Source organism: Polistes fuscatus, unplaced genomic scaffold (assembly GCF_010416935.1).
Source record: "Polistes fuscatus isolate 324 unplaced genomic scaffold, CU_Pfus_HIC Scaffold3, whole genome shotgun sequence".
NCBI lineage: Eukaryota > Metazoa > Arthropoda > Insecta > Hymenoptera > Vespidae > Polistes > Polistes fuscatus.
In genome coordinates this window covers 7868467-7886934 of record NW_025113107.1, presented here as the reverse complement: position 1 = coordinate 7886934, position 18468 = coordinate 7868467, and the positions used below count along the sequence as shown (strand labels likewise).

Genomic DNA, 18468 nt, shown 5'->3' with positions numbered 1-18468 from the left:
AATACGATAAAAAGAAAAAGATGAAGAGAGAAAAGAAGAAGAAGAAACTGGAGAAGAGTGGGGTGCGGTTCACCTTGAAATAAGAAATAAAAATAAAAAAAGAAAGAAGGAAGGATTCAAGGTTCGGGACAAAAGAAAGGACTTGTCAGGTAAGAGACGCCATCCTGCCCTTCCGTTCCGTTCCCTTGGACTCTCTTCTATCGCTACTATTCTACTCGACTCTCATCCTTCCCCAGCGTTTCTTTCGCTTCCATTCAACATCCCTTCGTAACTACTTACTTCTACATACTTTGTACTATATCAAATAACGGAATATGATTCTCTTTTTACCTTAATCTCGCGATATACTTCAGAATCGAAAATGTTTTCCAACTGTTTGGAGGAATTGCTTGGCGATACGCGATGCTAAGAAGAAAATAATGGAGAGAAAAGTGTTTTTACAGCATGCAGGCCATTCGTTAATTCGAAGAACTTAAGCGAGACAGCTTTGTTCGCAGGTTCGTAGAAAAAACGTCTGCGACGCGAGTCCTTAAACTAAGGTTGTTGGAAGTTTGTTCGGAGCGTAGAAGACGACTGAAAGGATTTTACCGAAAACGACGCTTCATTGCACGAGGAATATAGCTTTACAGGAGAAAAGTTAAACGAGCATTTGGAAGCTGTGTACTCGTCCCTCTACCCAAGTACAATTCGACTCTGACTGACTTCCTCCTTTCCCTTTCTTTCTCTCGCTCGTTCATTCCTTCTTTATTTCAGAAAAGGCAACAAAGGCGTTCCCCTTCATTCAACGACGTGGTTTTCATAATGCGCCGCTAAAGGGGCTTGATAAAAACGAGCAAATGAGAAATAATCACTGGAGCTGCCGAGGAAAAGAGGGAAAGAAAGGACGAGGGTGGTAACAGAGGGGGCAGAGAGGGGGCAGAGATAGCGCGAGGGTGGCGCGCTCTGACGGTGACTTTGTCGTTTGAAAATTTCTCTGTTTCTCTCCAACACCCTCAAGCAGCCCTCCGGCTAATGGAAATAAGTTCGCCTTTCTCTCTTCGTAGCCCTTCCACCCTCCGGCGCCGCCATCGTTGCCGTGGGTGAGCCCTTCCCGAGAAAGAAAGAATGGTATACCGCTGCAAAAGAGACAAATTTGCCACCCGGTAGAGCTTTCCACCGAATTAGACGATAAATATCTCTGATTTACTGCGTGCAAAATTTGACACGCAATCGTTCTATCCTTCCTCCATCTTTCCTCCATCTTCGTTCCTTCAAATACGTATTAACTTGCATTTAGAAATAAATATAAATGTGCAATGGACAAAACTAAAACAAATGGACAAAAGCGCGGAGCGAAAGGAGAAAGACAGAGGTTAATCCGGAATCTAAAATAAGACTCTCTCGTTGATGATAATAGATCGGTATCTTGGAAAGAAAACACTCTCTCATAATTCTCAAAGTCCCGGGCATCAAAGTGTTAATTCGTTTATTCGTTTTCACGTCCGCAATCGATGGGTCGATCTCTCTCGCTCCCCGTTGCCCCCTTCTCTTTGGATAATTAACTTCCTCGGACTCGGGCAAACTCAAGGGGAAGAGATAATTAGCCAATTAGGCGTTACATGTCGCGCTGTGCATATAACAACACATATGATGTGATCGACGCGATTTCTCTCTAACTGACAATGAGTGAAATTGCCCTTCGCGTAGTGTTCGTGTAGCGTTCGCATATATATGTAATATTGAGAAATTAGTACACGTTATTAGCCTTGGAGAGGTTATACTTGAATGAATAATTCGTTAACGAGCGGAAACAACTACTCGTCGATTCGGAAAAAAAGAGATGACTTTCTATATCTATCTAACAGTTTCTTTCTCTAACGAATTAAGATCGCAGTCCTCGACTCGTATTTTAAGGGACGCCCGATCGATCTGTTTTGCGTTTGACGGAGCGTGAACGGGCGCCGTTCACGGCTAATTTATTCTTTCGAATTCTTCAAGAAGACAAAATGGAAGTGTGTTTTATTCCGAAGGGTAGCAAAAGACGAAACAGATGGAAGGCAGATTCTCTTTTTTCCAATTTATCTTTTGACTTTCTTTACTTCTCTTTTCCCCCTCTTTCTTATAGGCAACCCTTCGCTCGGTGGTCTTTCGCTCCCTTCGTGTCGACGAAACATGACAATAATACGATATGAGACTGGAAGCCGCAAAATATAACGTAAGCTGCCTCGTCGAGCCCCCCTACAAACCTCATTCTTACTCGTGTGAGTACACACTTCTGAATTTGCTACCAAGACTAAAACGAGAGGGTAGCGAATGCAAAGAGATTCTTTTATAAAAGAGATATACCGACTGTATATATATATATATATACAAAAATGGTATTTGCGAGATATTTTACGGTACTTTTGAAAAATATTATAAAATTGTAACTATCTCCATTGACTCGTATAATTAAGGAAAAGTATTATTCCCTTAGCATACACTCCATATCCTTTTTTAGTATACAATATAAGTAACGCTCTAACAATAATTTCCTTCTCCCTTGATATATTCTCAAAGAGAATCGATCATCTTTCTTCTTTCTTATTCGTATTTGTAGATATAGAAAAGAGGGAGAGAAATGTTGCGACGTCGTAAAGTGTCGTACGTCGGTTTATAAACTATTTATGCTAATGGTTCGTAGGAGGGCCGTACCGACTCATCGCTGACAGTAAAGTCGTAATTGCTTTTGCTCGAATGCAATTACGGCGCTTTAACGATGACGCGACGCACTTAATTGCATTTATACTCGCGCGGGATATCTACGTAATGAAGAAGACAATGCCGAGGGACCGTAGCCTCTGTCCGCGTTTCGATCGCCTTTTCTTCGCATTCTTCCTTCCCACCCCCATTTCCTTCCTTCCTCCTTTTATTCTTTTTCCTTTCCCTCGCCGCTCTCATCGGCTACATTCTCCAAAATCCTTAAGAAAAAGAAATTACCAACGAACAATTACTACGATCAAATTCTTTCTTTGGTTTTTTTTTTCTTCAAAATAAATTGGTTATAGCCCTTCTAGTACCGTACAACGATATACCGTTGCGATATTACACAAAATAAATCGCTAATCATTCATACGTTATTAATGTACATCCAATCGATCGGTATTCTCTTCCTATAAAAACAACATTATCGGTTAACGCTAAAGGAATTCAAAGTTCAATTCCCAGACATCCTTCGTCCGATTAATTAATCGTTCGATCTCCATATCGTTATCGGTATCGTTATCGAATTCGAAAAGTCGACAAATCGAATGACTTCGCTTTAGAGAAATCGATACTTTTCCTTGGAGAGCAATTTGAAGATACCAGTCGTTGATTAGCTTTCTACCACATCGGGAAACCTCACTAACGACTTGCTCATACATAAGTTTACTGCCCTTACGCTGTCTCTTATACACATCTAGATGTGTATAAGAGACAGGCCCTTACGTTGGATCTTACTTAAAGTAATAAAGTAGAACTCGAGATGAGAGTTAGCAATCCGGACGGCCCAGCGGCTCGTAAATTTCTAATACCGCACGCTTCCCCTCTTTCGACCTTTCTTCCTCTTCCCCGTTCCCCCATCCTCTATCCACCATCCTTCATCCCATCCCTTTGCAACCTTTTCCTTCCCCACTCGTTCTACTTCAATACTGGACGACCGAGAACACGTTTTCAACCCTATTCGCTTCTTCTCGACCCTTGTGCCACCCCGCCCCCTCTCTTGCGTTCTCTCTTTCACTCGCCAACCGACGACAAGGGTCCGTTCGAATAACAAGGATTACTGTGGGATTGTTCCGCATATCCGGACACCCAATCCTCACCTTTCTTTCTTTCTTTTTCCTTTCTTTTCTTCTTTTTTACCGCGATTATTGTCATACGTTAATTATGTTTGTCGAAGATCGTATCTCGCGAACGACTCGTAAACAAGCGTGAAATCAAATTTTACGAGTAATTATTTGTAAATGAAAATAGAAAGGAAAAAGAAAAACAAACAAACAAAGAAATAAAAATAGTCTTGGACAGATAAGAACAAAATATCCAAATTTAATTAAAAAGCGATGATTAATTCATTGATATCAATGATTAGTTATGGCCATTTCTTTCGCACCGTTATCGTTTATCTACCATTGTGATAAGTCAACGATAAACTTTTATCGACCGTTAGGAAACTGCATTACCGATCATGACAATTTAATCATAGTCCAGTCAACGCGGGCCTTTTCCTCCATGTCTCAGGAAAGAGGGTAAGAACTTGATATAAGGGTAAATAGACGACGCTGAATCGAATGGTGCTAATTTTTTTGCGGTAAGAAGTGCCGTTTTTGAGTAAAAGGGTAAAAAGGATAAAAATTGGTAAAAAATGGCTTTATCTTAGAATCTAGGCATTTAATCGAAAAAAGTTTCAAACAAAAGTTGTAGAGAATTAAAATATACATAAAAAATGTTCTATGAGTTATCTTCGTATTTTCAAAAATAAGCGAATAGAATTGGATTGAAGATGGGAAAATAATTGTAAGAGTGGGGAAGCAAGTCCCGCCTCTCAGTCGGCTTTTACACGCGAGCGGGCTAGTGTGCGTGCGAGCGTCCGTGTGCACTAATACACAAACGAAGGATCTTCGGCAATCTTCGGGACTCTCGGTCTTGAATGAAAGTGCGAGTGAGAGAACAAACCAATATTTCTCTCTTTTTATTTATCATGCGATAACGAGTATTATTGTCCTTGGCCATCGATTGTTGAGCGTTCTGATATTTCTCTTTTTATATTCTTTCTTTCGGTAGCAAGAATTTTACGTCTTGGCCATCGAGCGTCGAGCCTTTTGTATACGAGTGCGAGTGAGAAAGAAAACCGATATTTCTCTCTTTCTATTTTTTCACTCGGTAGCCAGAATTTTACGTCTTGACCATCGTGCGTCGAGCGTTTTGTATATCTATATATATCGGCGTATAAGCGCGGCATTTTTAAATCGAATCTTGATGCTTATGGCACGCCGTTTCTTTATTTATTGTCAAAAATAATGAACCTTGAGTAAAAAAAAATAATTCGTTTTAACAGAAACTATTATTATTTAGTTGAGAGTAAAAATAATGAATTAATTTTGTGTCTCGCCATAAAATTAATTAGAATAATTAATTGATATAAATTCTTTGCCTCACAAAAATTTATTTGTATATCAAATTGAATACGTATTCTCTTTAAGACGAAATTTAAAATTTAAATATTTTTCCTATTAAATTATGTATTTTATAAAATTTTAAATTACTGACTTTTTGTCTCGTAAAAATTTATTAGTGTATCAAATTAAATACATATTTGAAAAAGAAGAATTTTATATCCACACATAAAATTAATTCAAGATATATATGAAAGGATATTCTAAAAACGTGGAACTTATTTTTTGTCTATACATAATTTTAATTCATTTTTATTATGTTATAAGAAAACAGTAATGCATTCTGATTCATCTTCGAAGTCTGAAGAATTGTACGAAAAAAATTGAGCAATTATCGAGTGGTGCGTTAGCCTAAGTAGTAACGTCTTCGCTTCTCGCGCTGGGTATTAACGTTCGATTCTTCGTGGGGGAATTATTTTTTTTATAAGTTTTTCTATCCTTAGGTTATATAAATTATTTTTACATTTCCTAATTTCTAATTATTATAGAAAAAAAATTAAAATTATTACAAAAAATTAAAAGCAGTAAATTTTTTACATCCTGCACAAATAAAGGAAGTTTATTACTTAAATTACAAATTCATCCTGTAAATATCATCCTAAAAAATGTATCGTTTCGGCACGTTAAAAATTAATTTTTGTTATTTATTGGATATTATTTTTTTATAATTGGTAATTTTATTACTCGCGTAATAATGTTGATTTCTTAATAAAATTTATATCGTTAGTGCAAAATTTGAAAAAAATCTGAGGTGAGACTCACTGATTCTCGTCTCCTTGTTAAGGATAGAAAAACTTATAAAAAAAATAATTCCCCCACGAAGAATCGAACGTTAATACCCAGCGCGAGAAGCGAAGACGTTACTACTTAGGCTAACGCACCACTCGATAATTGCTCAATTTTTTTCGTACAATTCTTCAGACTTCGAAGATGAATCAGAATGCATTACTGTTTTCTTATAACATAATAAAAATGAATTAAAATTATGTATAGACAAAAATAAGTTCCACGTTTTTAGAATATCCTTTCATATATATCTTGAATTAATTTTATGTGTGGATATAAAATTCTTCTTTTTCAAATATGTATTTAATTTGATACACTAATAAATTTTTACGAGACAAAAAGTCAGTAATTTAAAATTTTATAAAATACATAATTTAATAGGAAAAATATTTAAATTTTAAATTTCGTCTTAAAGAGAATACGTATTCAATTTGATATACAAATAAATTTTTGTGAGGCAAAGAATTTATATCAATTAATTATTCTAATTAATTTTATGGCGAGACACAAAATTAATTCATTATTTTTACTCTCAACTAAATAATAATAGTTTCTGTTAAAACGAATTATTTTTTTTTTACTCAAGGTTCATTATTTTTGACAATAAATAAAGAAACGGCGTGCCATAAGCATCAAGATTCGATTTAAAAATGCCGCGCTTATACGCCGATATATAGATATACAAAACGCTCGACGCACGATGGTCAAGACGTAAAATTCTGGCTACCGAGTGAAAAAATAGAAAGAGAGAAATATCGGTTTTCTTTCTCACTCGCACTCGTATACAAAAGGCTCGACGCTCGATGGCCAAGACGTAAAATTCTTGCTACCGAAAGAAAGAATATAAAAAGAGAAATATCAGAACGCTCAACAATCGATGGCCAAGGACAATAATACTCGTTATCGCATGATAAATAAAAAGAGAGAAATATTGGTTTGTTCTCTCACTCGCACTTTCATTCAAGACCGAGAGTCCCGAAGATTGCCGAAGATCCTTCGTTTGTGTATTAGTGCACACGGACGCTCGCACGCACACTAGCCCGCTCGCGTGTAAAAGCCGACTGAGAGGCGGGACTTGCTTCCCCACTCTTACAATTATTTTCCCATCTTCAATCCAATTCTATTCGCTTATTTTTGAAAATACGAAGATAACTCATAGAACATTTTTTATGTATATTTTAATTCTCTACAACTTTTGTTTGAAACTTTTTTCGATTAAATGCCTAGATTCTAAGATAAAGCCATTTTTTACCAATTTTTATCCTTTTTTACCCTTTTACTCAAAAACGGCACTTCTTACCGCAAAAAAATTAGCACCATTCGATTCAGCGTCGTCTATTTACCCTTATATCAAGTTCTTACCCTCTTTCCTGAGACATGGAGGAAAAGGCCCGCGTTGACTGGACTATCAATAAAGAAACTATGTCCATTATTGCTTGTTTCAAAAACACACACATTTTAAAAATAGGAAAAAATAGGTTGAAAGAAAGAAAAATGAAAATGACTAATAATAATCTGGCAAACGATAGAAAACAATTTCAAGGAAGAGAATAACAAGACGAAGTTGATAACGGGATATATAAGTTATGCTCGACTTCCGTTCAGCTGACAAAATTTTAATGCGAGTATACATATAAATTCTCTCTCTTTCTCTTTCTTTTTTATTTTCGTATATAAACACGCGTTGTTTCGTTATCTTATCTACAACACGTTTTACTACACAACGACGACGGATTGATCGCTAGATATTTTTTGCTCGTCAATAAAGATGAATAACGTATACATACATATATATACACATGCAATTCGTTACGTGTTATTATTATCAATTATCTTTCGCGCAAATAAAAATAACAATCAAAGAATTATCGAACATGGATTGAGTGAAAATAATTGCTTCGTTCGATTGATTTAAAAAGCTGAAAAAATAATTAAAGAAAAGAAAAAAAAATGAACAAATCTTTCTCGCGTATCTTGATTTAATTTGACTGCGATTCTGGAAGATATCTTTACCCTTCGTACGAGATAAACGATCGATTTAGGGTTCGAGTTCCCTCTATTGAATGAGATTACGTAATCCTATTGATTCGCGAATCCTATATTTCGTTCCGTAATTAATTATCGCGATTTTATTTGTTCTCCGCGCATCTTGAAAAATACTTTCTTTTTTTTCTGCCAGAGAACAAAGCAATTAGTGTAATTGATTTTATTTCTCCTTTTCTCTGACCTCATATCTATCGTACTACATCTGTCTCTATTCTTTTCTCGCATGTACACGTACATGTATATATATATATATATACATATATCTTTCAACTAGGTTGCAAAGCACGCAACTTTGTGTGTCCGCTTTAGAACACGTTGTTTCTAACGGCATATCTATTGGCTTTGTAATACGAGGATTACATTTGCTGTTAAAAGTTCGTAGTTTCTTTCTCCTATATTTTTTATTTTTTATTTAATATATAAATTTCACTTTTTAAAGTTGTCAAATAAGCCTACCACGTCAGTGTACATTTTGTATTTAAAATCCTAAACAATATTATGGTAAAAAGCAAATGTTTCAAATGACACTAAAACGTTGGTATACACTTTGTTCAAATCGTAATAAAAGTTTCTTTGATAGGGCAAAAAAATATAAAATGATCAATTATGTTTATGTTGTATAGACATAGAAGCATTCCGTTAGCTTTGCGTATTACAAGTTAGGGGGAAGGGGGAATTGATGTCTTCCGAACGAAGTCGAGCGATGTAAACGAGGGAGTAAATCGCATTCATTATGCAAATCTATGATCGCGTTTATCCCGGATTTAGAAACTTGGCTACCACGTTATACACTACTTTAATCGTTTCTAACTTTACCACGGACTGTGTTTTATGTTAGACGAATGAAAATACAAGATTCCAAAATGTGCATCTGTGTATGCGCATGCTGTTGTCTTTTTGTTTATTTGTATTCTACATACATATATAGAGATTGAAAGTCGAGCGTGTATAAACAGAATAATATCGTCGACTTTTTAATGTCGTTTTTAACGAGCACGTTTATCCAATTAACTATTTCCGACGAAGCGGTAAAATCCGAGGATATTCACTAGCGTGAGATTCTCTCTCTCTTTCTCTTTCCTCCATTCTTCGAAAGATTCGCTTTACGATCCCGGACACGAAAGAGAAAGAAAGAGAAATAGAGAGAAGAGGGCAAGAAAATTTATTTGCCACCTCAACGAGCAAAGTCGAGTCGAGTCGAGTAAAGCCGAATCATCTGACCGAACCATCGCACAACGTCGAATCTAGTAGAAATGTATTTTTCATTCCAACATACGGTTATGGACAATTATATACCTACAATGCGACATTATTCCTATGAATATATCGCATCGCGGTAGGGTAAACGAGAAAGGGTAAATCGGCAATTGCGGTCGTATTAATGCGGTCGACGCCGATATATACACCACCGCATCTATATATATAGCATGTGTATACATAATGTATATATAAACATATGCGTGTATATCCATGCATATATACACATGCTAACTACCAATCTGGATACGCGTAATTAATTTCCCTCGATTAAAGAGCCGCCTTGCCGGTATATTATACACATATATGAATGCATATCAATGTATTATACGTCGATCAAAAAACTTTTCTCCCTAAATAAACGTGATATTTCATTTTTAACGAGAATAAACTTTTCACCAAAGATCTCTTTCAATTCTTTTATTCCGATATGACGTTCGACGTGTAGAAATCTTAAAGTATGTAAACACTTGAGAAGAACTTTATCCTAAAGCGTATGTTTTATCACTCGACGAAGTTTATATCTACAATCCAATACAGCCTATGGTACTTGAGAATGCTGTGTTTATAGAGCTAAGCGAATACGCCAATCTTATGTACATTATAATACATATTCTTACAAATAAAATACAGAACGAATGAAAGATCCTTTTAATGACGTTTTTAACCAGTCGAGACAAAAGAGACCAAGCAACCTTTTGTTTTTTATTCTCTACAGCTCGTTCTTTCATCAGGTAAAAAAAAATAAGAAGGCAAAGAAAGTATAATATAGAGTTTTGCGATAATGTATAGAAAAAAGGTTACTCACGTTTATCGTAGATTTCGATGTGGAATTAATCGTAAAGTTTGGCAGCCAAATCGAAAGGATCATAACGTTTGTTTATCCTCACGTCCAATACACTGTCAAACGGTAGAACTATGTCCATTTTTTTCCATTTATCTATCAACTATAAACCATTGGCGCCATCTTGCCAATGATCCGTCAATCCTGCCTCTTTCAAATTGACCATAGCCGATATTATTCCTCTCCACTCGTTTTTTCCAACATTAATCTCACTCACGTACGAAAGCACACAACACATAATAGTAATAAACAAACTTACAAGATTAAACACAATTTAACACACTATTAGTCGGAAGATCAAACGTCACGATGTCAAGTTTTCTTATCAAACATTCCCGGATTTTCGATAAATACGAATCCTTCGACGAAAACCTCACACGGTCTAAACTACGAGAAAGATGGCTGACCGCTGACCAATCGCGTGCCTCTGTTCAGCGCGCTCCTTAAGTCCTATCTACACTTAACGTTAAATGAACGAGAACATATTATAAGAAAGAGAAATATTTTCAATTTTTTCCTTATATTCATCGGTTTAATTAATGTTTATTGAATTATATATTTATAAATATGTCTATCTTAATATTGTCTTTATATATTAATTAGGTCGGTTTCGACGATACAGTCGTGTGGCGGACTTAAGAGATACTATTCGAGTCAAAATAAATCTCTTATTGCTACATTCTTGTTTTAAATTATCTTTCTTTTTTATATAATTATAATCGTTATTAAAAAATATTGTAATTAAATCGATAGAGATTTATATTATAACAAATATTATTAATTTTATATCTTGTATTTGTGGAATATTATTAATTTTATATCTTGTATTTGTGTTGACTAGCAGTAGTCAAAATCCGGCGATTGTCACAAGCTGAGGCGACAGTATTTCGTGGCCTTTTTATGTCGGAGCTTTTGTTCAATGAAGACGTGAATGTAAGTTTTAAGGTTAGATATTCGATATTGTAACTTTTTTATTCATCGGTGAGAAGTGATACTGTGAGTGTGAAAGATTGAAAATATTTTTAAATTTCAAGTATCCGTATGTTTCGTGAATATTATTTCATATCGTTTAATAAATAATCTAACACTGATCTAAACCACATGGTAACATGTTTTTCTCGTTGCCGCCTACAACATTCACTTAATAATTCATCAACGTTTTAATCTAAATTATTTCATTTAAAAATTTTATTTTTACGAACATAATTAGACGACTAGAATAATTATTATATTTCTTGAAAATATATTTTCATCTTGAGAATGAATTTTTTACATTAACAGATATCAACTGAAATACATTCATTATTTTGTAGAATATGACTAAGCGTCCAACAACAAATAAATGAAATACAATATTTCTTTTATATTCGATTCATCTTGGCATTTATATTGCTACTAATTTGCATTGTTTAGTTTACTCCATCTAATTTATGTTATTAACAACTCTATATATTGTAAGTTAATATTGCTTATCTTCTTTTCTTTTAGATTCACAATGCCGGATATAGAATCTTTCGATGACATAGTGGTAACTACTACCTCCACTATACCGGTAGCACTTTCTGCCGAGTTACCAGAGATCAAATTGTTTGGTCGCTGGAATTGTGATGATGTGCAAGTCAACGATATGTCTTTGCAAGATTACATTGCTGTAAAAGAAAAAAATGCTAAATATCTACCACACTCTGCTGGTCGTTATGCTGCTAAACGTTTTAGGAAAGCTCAATGTCCTATCGTAGAGCGCTTAACAAATTCATTGATGATGCATGGAAGAAACAATGGCAAGAAATTAATGGCTGTTAGAATTGTCAAACACGCGTTTGAAATTATTCACCTTCTTACTGGTGATAATCCTTTGCAGGTACAAAGCTGATATTTTTACTTCTTTTTCTGTTTCCTTATACGTTTGTCATAGTAGTTTCTTGTTCATATATTGGGATGCATTTTATGAAGATTCTTATGATATTTATGATTTTGTAGGTTCTTGTCACAGCCATTATTAATTCAGGACCAAGAGAAGACTCAACCCGTATTGGTCGTGCTGGTACAGTAAGGAGACAAGCTGTAGACGTTTCTCCATTACGCCGTGTTAATCAAGCTATTTGGTTATTGTGCACTGGTGCAAGAGAAGCAGCATTCCGCAACATAAAAACAATCGCTGAATGTTTAGCTGATGAACTTATCAATGCTGCAAAAGGATCATCAAATTCATATGCGATAAAAAAGAAAGATGAACTAGAACGCGTCGCAAAATCTAATCGATAAAAACTCTTCATTTATTAAACATTTACATAAATCTTATGTTTAACAAAATGTTTATTCTCATTAAATGCCCCTGTATGTATATAGTACACTTAAAATTGGTTATTGCTCTTTCTGTCTCTCTTTTTTTTCCGTTTCTTAGAACATTTTAACATGTTCAATGTTTGCAGACAGTGATGACTGAAAGTAATCTTTGAATTGAATATTACAAAACGTCCATTAACGGAAAGATAAATAAATTATGCATAGCTCTTGAAACGTTAAAAAACTAATACTTTAATTTCACATAATAAAAGTGCAATTTTATCGTAGTTTTCGATGTGAAATCGTAATGCTTGGCAGCCAAATCGAAATGGTCATAATTAATAAACAAACTTACAAGATTAAACGTCACGACGTCAACTTTTCCTCATCGACATTCTTGAATTTTAAATAAACATGAATCTTTCAACGAAATCCAGACAGTCTAAATCTTGGAGAAAGATAGCCGACCGTTGACCAATCGCGCGCCTCTATTCAGCGCGTAGTTCAATTTAAACTTAACATTAAATAAAAGAAAACTAGTTATAAGATAAAAATCTTCTCAGATTTTTCCTCATATGCATAGTTCTAATTAATGTTTATTGTATTAAATATTTATCAATACGTTTATCTTAATATTGCTTTATATATTAATTAGGTCGGTTTCGACGATACAGTCGTGTGGCGGACTTAAGAGGTACTAATCGAGTCAAAATAAATCTCTTATTGCTACATTCTTGTTTTAAATTATCTTTCTTTTTTATATAATTATAATCGTTATTAGAAAATATTTTAATTAAATCGATAGAGATTTATAATGCAACAAATATTAATAATTTTATATGTTGCATTTGTGAAAATGTGTTGACTAACAATAGTCAAAATCCGGCAATCGTCACAAGCTATGGCGCTGAGTACCTCATGGCCTTTCCTGTTTGTGCTCTGGTTCAACGAATACGCGAGCGTAAGTTTTAGGATTAAATATTCAATATTGTAAGTTTTTTATTCATCGGTGAGCAACAATATTATTAGTACGAAAAATTAAAAATATTTTTAAATTTCAAGCATCTGTATGTTTCGTGAATATTATTTTATATCGTTCAATTAACTATTTAACACAAGTTTAGACCACATGGTAACTTGTTTTTCTCATTGTCTTCTACATCATTCTCTTAATAATTCATCAACGCTTTAATCTAATTTATTTCATTAAAAAAATTCATTTTTTCGAACATAATTAGCGGACCAGAATAATTATTATGTACTTTGAAAATACATTTTAACACTAATAGATATGAATTGGATTTAATTTATTATTTAGTTATTTTTTAGTTTACTCCATCTAATTTATGTTATTAACAACTCTATATATTGTAAGTTACTATATTGCTTATCTTCTTTTCTTTTAGATTCACAATGCCGGATATAGAATCTTTCGATGACATAGTGGTAACTACTACCTCCACTATACCGGTAGCACTTTCTGCCGAGTTACCAGAGATCAAATTGTTTGGTCGCTGGAATTGTGATGATGTGCAAGTCAACGATATGTCTTTGCAAGATTACATTGCTGTAAAAGAAAAAAATGCTAAATATCTACCACACTCTGCTGGTCGTTATGCTGCTAAACGTTTTAGGAAAGCTCAATGTCCTATCGTAGAGCGCTTAACAAATTCATTGATGATGCATGGAAGAAACAATGGCAAGAAATTAATGGCTGTTAGAATTGTCAAACACGCGTTTGAAATTATTCACCTTCTTACTGGTGATAATCCTTTGCAGGTACAAAGCTGATATTTTTACTTCTTTTTCTGTTTCCTTATACGTTTGTCACAGTAGTTTCTTGTTCATATATTGGGATGCATTTTATGAAGATTCTTATGATATTTATGATTTTGTAGGTTCTTGTCACAGCCATTATTAATTCAGGACCAAGAGAAGACTCAACCCGTATTGGTCGTGCTGGTACAGTAAGGAGACAAGCTGTAGACGTTTCTCCATTACGCCGTGTTAATCAAGCTATTTGGTTATTGTGCACTGGTGCAAGAGAAGCAGCATTCCGCAACATAAAAACAATCGCTGAATGTTTAGCTGATGAACTTATCAATGCTGCAAAAGGATCATCAAATTCATATGCGATAAAAAAGAAGGATGAACTAGAACGTGTCGCAAAATCTAATCGATAAGAACCATATATTTATTAAACATTTAAATAAAAATCTTGAATAAATGAAATGTTGATCATTGATGACTGAAAGCAGTCTTTGCATTCAAGTCACATCAATCTCTAGTGACATAAAAGTAATTTCTTACATTTATATTAAGACTTGATTGAAAATTAAATCATTTTTTATAATTGTTTATTTACGTACTAAAATTTGAGGCTTCTTCTTACTTAGCTGATCCATTATTTTATTCTAATCATTTTCATCTTATATATGATATTTTGTTAATATTCAAGTATTACTAAACATCCAATAACGGAAAAGTAAACACATTATGTATAGTATCTTAAACGTTAAAAAATTAATATTTTAATTTCACGTAATGCAAGTGCGAATTTTTATAGTTTATTTGTATTTTAGAAATCTCTTTACTACTATGTTAAAAGTAGTACAATTAGGTTACGTTTTGCTTGACAGTTATCTCCGCTGCGTGGCGCTACTGCTTTATCAGTTTCTATCTTCAGAATCTGACCTGCAGTTTCTACATAACCTGTAACGCGAGAACAGTGTTAGATCTTATAAATATAATTAGTCGTAATAAAAATTATAATATAGACAATGGCTGATGCACTTAAAAAGGTAAATTTTAAGTCACGAATTTAGTATGTATTCTTTTGTAATATGTCTTACTTTAAAAATGTTACGTCAGTATCTTTAATTACGTATACAATATCATATGTATATATGTCATATATATATATATATATATGATTTTACTTGCACGAATATATATGCATAATAAAACAAACATATATATATTTAGTTAAGCAAATTTATACTTTTTTCAGCTTACACTAACGGGTTTGAAAATGATTCACAATCCTTATACTGTTTTGGAAGCTCTTGATCGTAAAATATTAAACGGATTGAAAAATTTACCAGAAAATTATACTTATCGACAGTGTACAGAACGAATAATCAAAGAACGAATGGATATTTTAAAAAATGTAATTTGTTACTTTCCTTATACACACTTTAATGATAAATTATTTATTTTTATTAGAGAATTATAGAAAGTTACTTATTATTACATCTATGTGAATGTAACAATGAAACAGCTGTATATATATGAAATGCTTTATAATATGTTATCATTTGTTATAGAACAAAGATAAAGAAGTAGCAGCTGAAAAATTAGGAGTCAAATACCTCGAAGAAGTTATCGATCAAGCCAAATTAGAATTATCATTGGTACAAAGAATGAAAGTATGGAAACCATGGGAAAGTTTAATTGAAGAAGCTCCAGCTGATCAATGGAAGTGGCCACCGCATAAGTAAATTTATTGAATTTACAGGCAACTGTATACAAAATAATAATTTATATATAATATACATATATATGTATATTATATATGTGCGTGTACACTCAAAATAGTACGTGTAGTAATGTATTCTTGATTATAGGCGCTACAATTTTCCAAATTATTTTGTCTCTTCGATTTGCCAATGTGTAATTAATTCTATTCGATAGATTAAGTTAAAGTTTGAAATGAGGCAGTCTTAGGACAAAATTCTTATAACATAAGTTTGTATTTTGTCAATTAGAATCGTCATTCAAAGCTGTTGTTTTAGTTTTCGATTCTTTGTAGACTGCAATTAACGACCCAAATGAGTTTTGATTCTACGAGACGATGTAAACTTCGATAAGAATTTTTTACTCTAATTAATATTAGATTTTTCGAATCGTCGATGTTACATTTGGTGATAGAGAATAAGGGAAGACTAACGTTCATCAGTTCCTTATCTAATTGCAATTTTTGTCTCTTATAATACGATTTTACGATGGATTCGTCCATACCTTCGTACATCTTTTAATTAAGGAAATAATGTAATAAGAATAGATTTGATTGTGAATACTATAAGTTAGGAGGTACTTACTTGTTAGTATAATTTACGAAGTTCGACTGGTTTTATATCCTGTATCATCTTCCGTTTGGAAAGTGGTACACGCTTGGCTCGTAGATTGATTGCGATTGTCGCGGTTCGCATATGGATAACATTCCTACGAATGCTTAAGTTAAGGTTCGCGAATATAAATCACAAAAACAAATTCTTCATTCGCAGACAAGTTGAAGCTAAAGTGTGTTATTCGATGAAAGCGGATTTATTAAGTTGGTTGAAAAATTACGGTTAGAAGTACTTTCAAAAAATGTTTAAACGTAGACCTACTTACCGATAAAGACGCGTTTGTTTTCGTAATTTTGGATTATTTTACGAATTGAGGATTTAGTAGTATTTCTTCCAGGATTAAAGTTTTTTTTTTTTTATTAAATGATATCAATATATCTATTAAACGTTTCTATTCTTATCTACGAAAATTATATAACGGTACTTTTTCGAGCATAGACAGCATTGCAATATGAATACATTATAGATAGTGTATTTATAGAATTTCTCGATCGAATATTTGCAATTTCTACATTTTCTTATGATATATTCATATGTGATTCGAAGAACATACATCTATTTACAATCTGACATTTTATAACAGTAATAGAATAGTATAACGCGAGTTTCTTCACTTTTCATTGTTTCCTCTTTATTCTTACGTTCGTTTTTTTGCACGTTATCTACTCTGTTCATCAGACTCGCAAGATTTCATCCACGTGAACGGGAAAGGTTTTGAGACTCTTTATTTCTTTCTTACCAAAGAGAATGCGTAGTTCGATACCGAGAAGGAAGAGAAAAAAAATGAAAAAAGGAAAAAAATAAAATCTTACTGCTCGAGATTAACGTAATATCCGTTCTCGCGAAAGTGGTCCTCCCTCTTGTAAAGATCTTGGTGGTCCCACCAAATGGTTATCCTTCGTCGTTGAGGAACATCGTGATTGGTTCGCGTGGGGGCTAAGTGCATCGACGAAAAAAGGAAAGGATCGCCTGGAGGCTTTGTAATTTTGCGATCGTCCACCGAAAATTTGCTGACCAGGGAAGCGAGGATGGAGAACGGAGAATGGGGAGTTTCGAGAAACAGCCATATTGCGTTTCGATCTTCGTTGCAGGTAATACACCCTTTTGCCCTTATACTTGTATGTATGCTTATGCGTATGCGTATGCGCGTAGAAAAAAAATATTAGTTGTAATTTATTGAAAAATAAAGAAGAAAGAGATGCACCGTTGTACGTGGGGATACACGTTGTCGGTGGGGGGTAAAAAGTAACGTGCAAGTGAGATAAACAACTGCGCCGGAGAGAGGGCTCTTGATCTCGATTAGGAGAAGCAGCGAGCGCGCCGCTCGCACTTGCTTTCAAGACATCGACTTGGTAACGCCGCGCAGTCTTCGGATCTCTACGGATCTAACGGATCTCTTTTAGTTCGATGTAAACATCGCGCGCATACTAACGTCATACGAACACCACTACCAGAATCCACCGAGACATTTACTGGGATTATTTCAACAATTACCGTGTCTTTTTTCATATTATTCTTTTTTTTGCATGTCCCGAAAAGTGAGCGTTCAAAGTTTCTGAAGATTTAGTGTTCGAATAAAGTCTAATTGGTAATAAAGACAAATTTAAGTGGAACGGTAGACATTGTGGTAGGTTGAGGATTGTGTGGCATCGGTCAACTATTTCTGACAACGGCGGACGACGAAAAACAGCTTCAGCTTTAAAGTTGAAAGTAGTCTCTTGGAAGGAGCGTGTCGGATCTTGACGTGCTCAGCAACGTGGGAAAGGGAGCGTGATCATCGGTGAGTGGAGACGATCTAACGTTTTACAGGAAACAAGCGTAGGTACGAATCAACGAGCGAAGCCAGTGCAGTCATCGTATTTCGTTTTCTACGCTTTCATGCGGCCCGCCAACACCTGCGGCTTCCAAATCTTTTGAATTCAGGACTTGGTGGCGCGCTAATCAGCCC

General features: G+C 34.3%; 4 protein-coding genes and 1 long non-coding RNA gene across 11 annotated transcripts in view; 4 read left to right on the top strand and 1 right to left on the bottom strand.

Moving 5' to 3' along the window:
* The window catches only part of LOC122519183, a 98526-nt gene extending 88010 nt beyond the window's left edge, over positions 1 to 10516 (bottom strand). Inside the window, exon 1 of the long non-coding RNA XR_006304269.1 lies at positions 10069 to 10516. This is a non-coding gene — a long non-coding RNA (uncharacterized LOC122519183). The remainder of the gene's footprint in view (positions 1 to 10068) is intronic.
* A 416-nt stretch (positions 10517 to 10932) lies between these two features.
* Positions 10933 to 12477, top strand: LOC122519173 (40S ribosomal protein S5). Of its 3 annotated transcripts, none has more exons than XM_043638480.1 (3): positions 10933 to 11037; positions 11593 to 11965; positions 12085 to 12477. In XM_043638480.1, the coding sequence occupies exons 2-3, from the start codon at positions 11600 to 11602 to the stop codon at positions 12367 to 12369; spliced, it is 651 nt and encodes a 216-aa protein (XP_043494415.1). In that variant the 5' UTR covers positions 10933 to 11037; positions 11593 to 11599; the 3' UTR covers positions 12370 to 12477. The 3 variants fall into 3 exon arrangements, with proteins under 3 accessions (XP_043494415.1, XP_043494416.1, XP_043494417.1); XM_043638481.1 differs by having other exon boundaries at positions 10954 to 11049; XM_043638482.1 differs by having other exon boundaries at positions 11012 to 11100.
* A 771-nt stretch (positions 12478 to 13248) lies between these two features.
* Positions 13249 to 14622, top strand: LOC122519172 (40S ribosomal protein S5). Its single transcript, XM_043638479.1, has 3 exons — positions 13249 to 13351; positions 13797 to 14169; positions 14289 to 14622. The coding sequence occupies exons 2-3, from the start codon at positions 13804 to 13806 to the stop codon at positions 14571 to 14573; spliced, it is 651 nt and encodes a 216-aa protein (XP_043494414.1). The 5' UTR covers positions 13249 to 13351; positions 13797 to 13803; the 3' UTR covers positions 14574 to 14622.
* Positions 14623 to 15012: 390 nt separating this feature from the next.
* On the top strand, positions 15013 to 16171 carry LOC122519174 (NADH dehydrogenase [ubiquinone] 1 alpha subcomplex subunit 5). Its single transcript, XM_043638483.1, has 3 exons — positions 15013 to 15191; positions 15401 to 15559; positions 15717 to 16171. The coding sequence occupies exons 1-3, from the start codon at positions 15171 to 15173 to the stop codon at positions 15888 to 15890; spliced, it is 354 nt and encodes a 117-aa protein (XP_043494418.1). The 5' UTR covers positions 15013 to 15170; the 3' UTR covers positions 15891 to 16171.
* A 408-nt stretch (positions 16172 to 16579) lies between these two features.
* LOC122519171 (eisosome protein SEG2-like) overlaps positions 16580 to 18468 on the top strand; it is a 38137-nt gene continuing 36248 nt past the window's right edge. For 4 of the 5 annotated variants that reach the window (XM_043638475.1, XM_043638472.1, XM_043638477.1 and 1 more), the window contains exon 1: positions 18186 to 18300. The gene's annotated coding sequence lies outside the window, so the exon portion shown is untranslated. Of the gene's footprint in view, positions 17612 to 18185; positions 18301 to 18468 lie in introns of those variants that run through there. The other variant, XM_043638473.1, reaches the window with a different exon arrangement.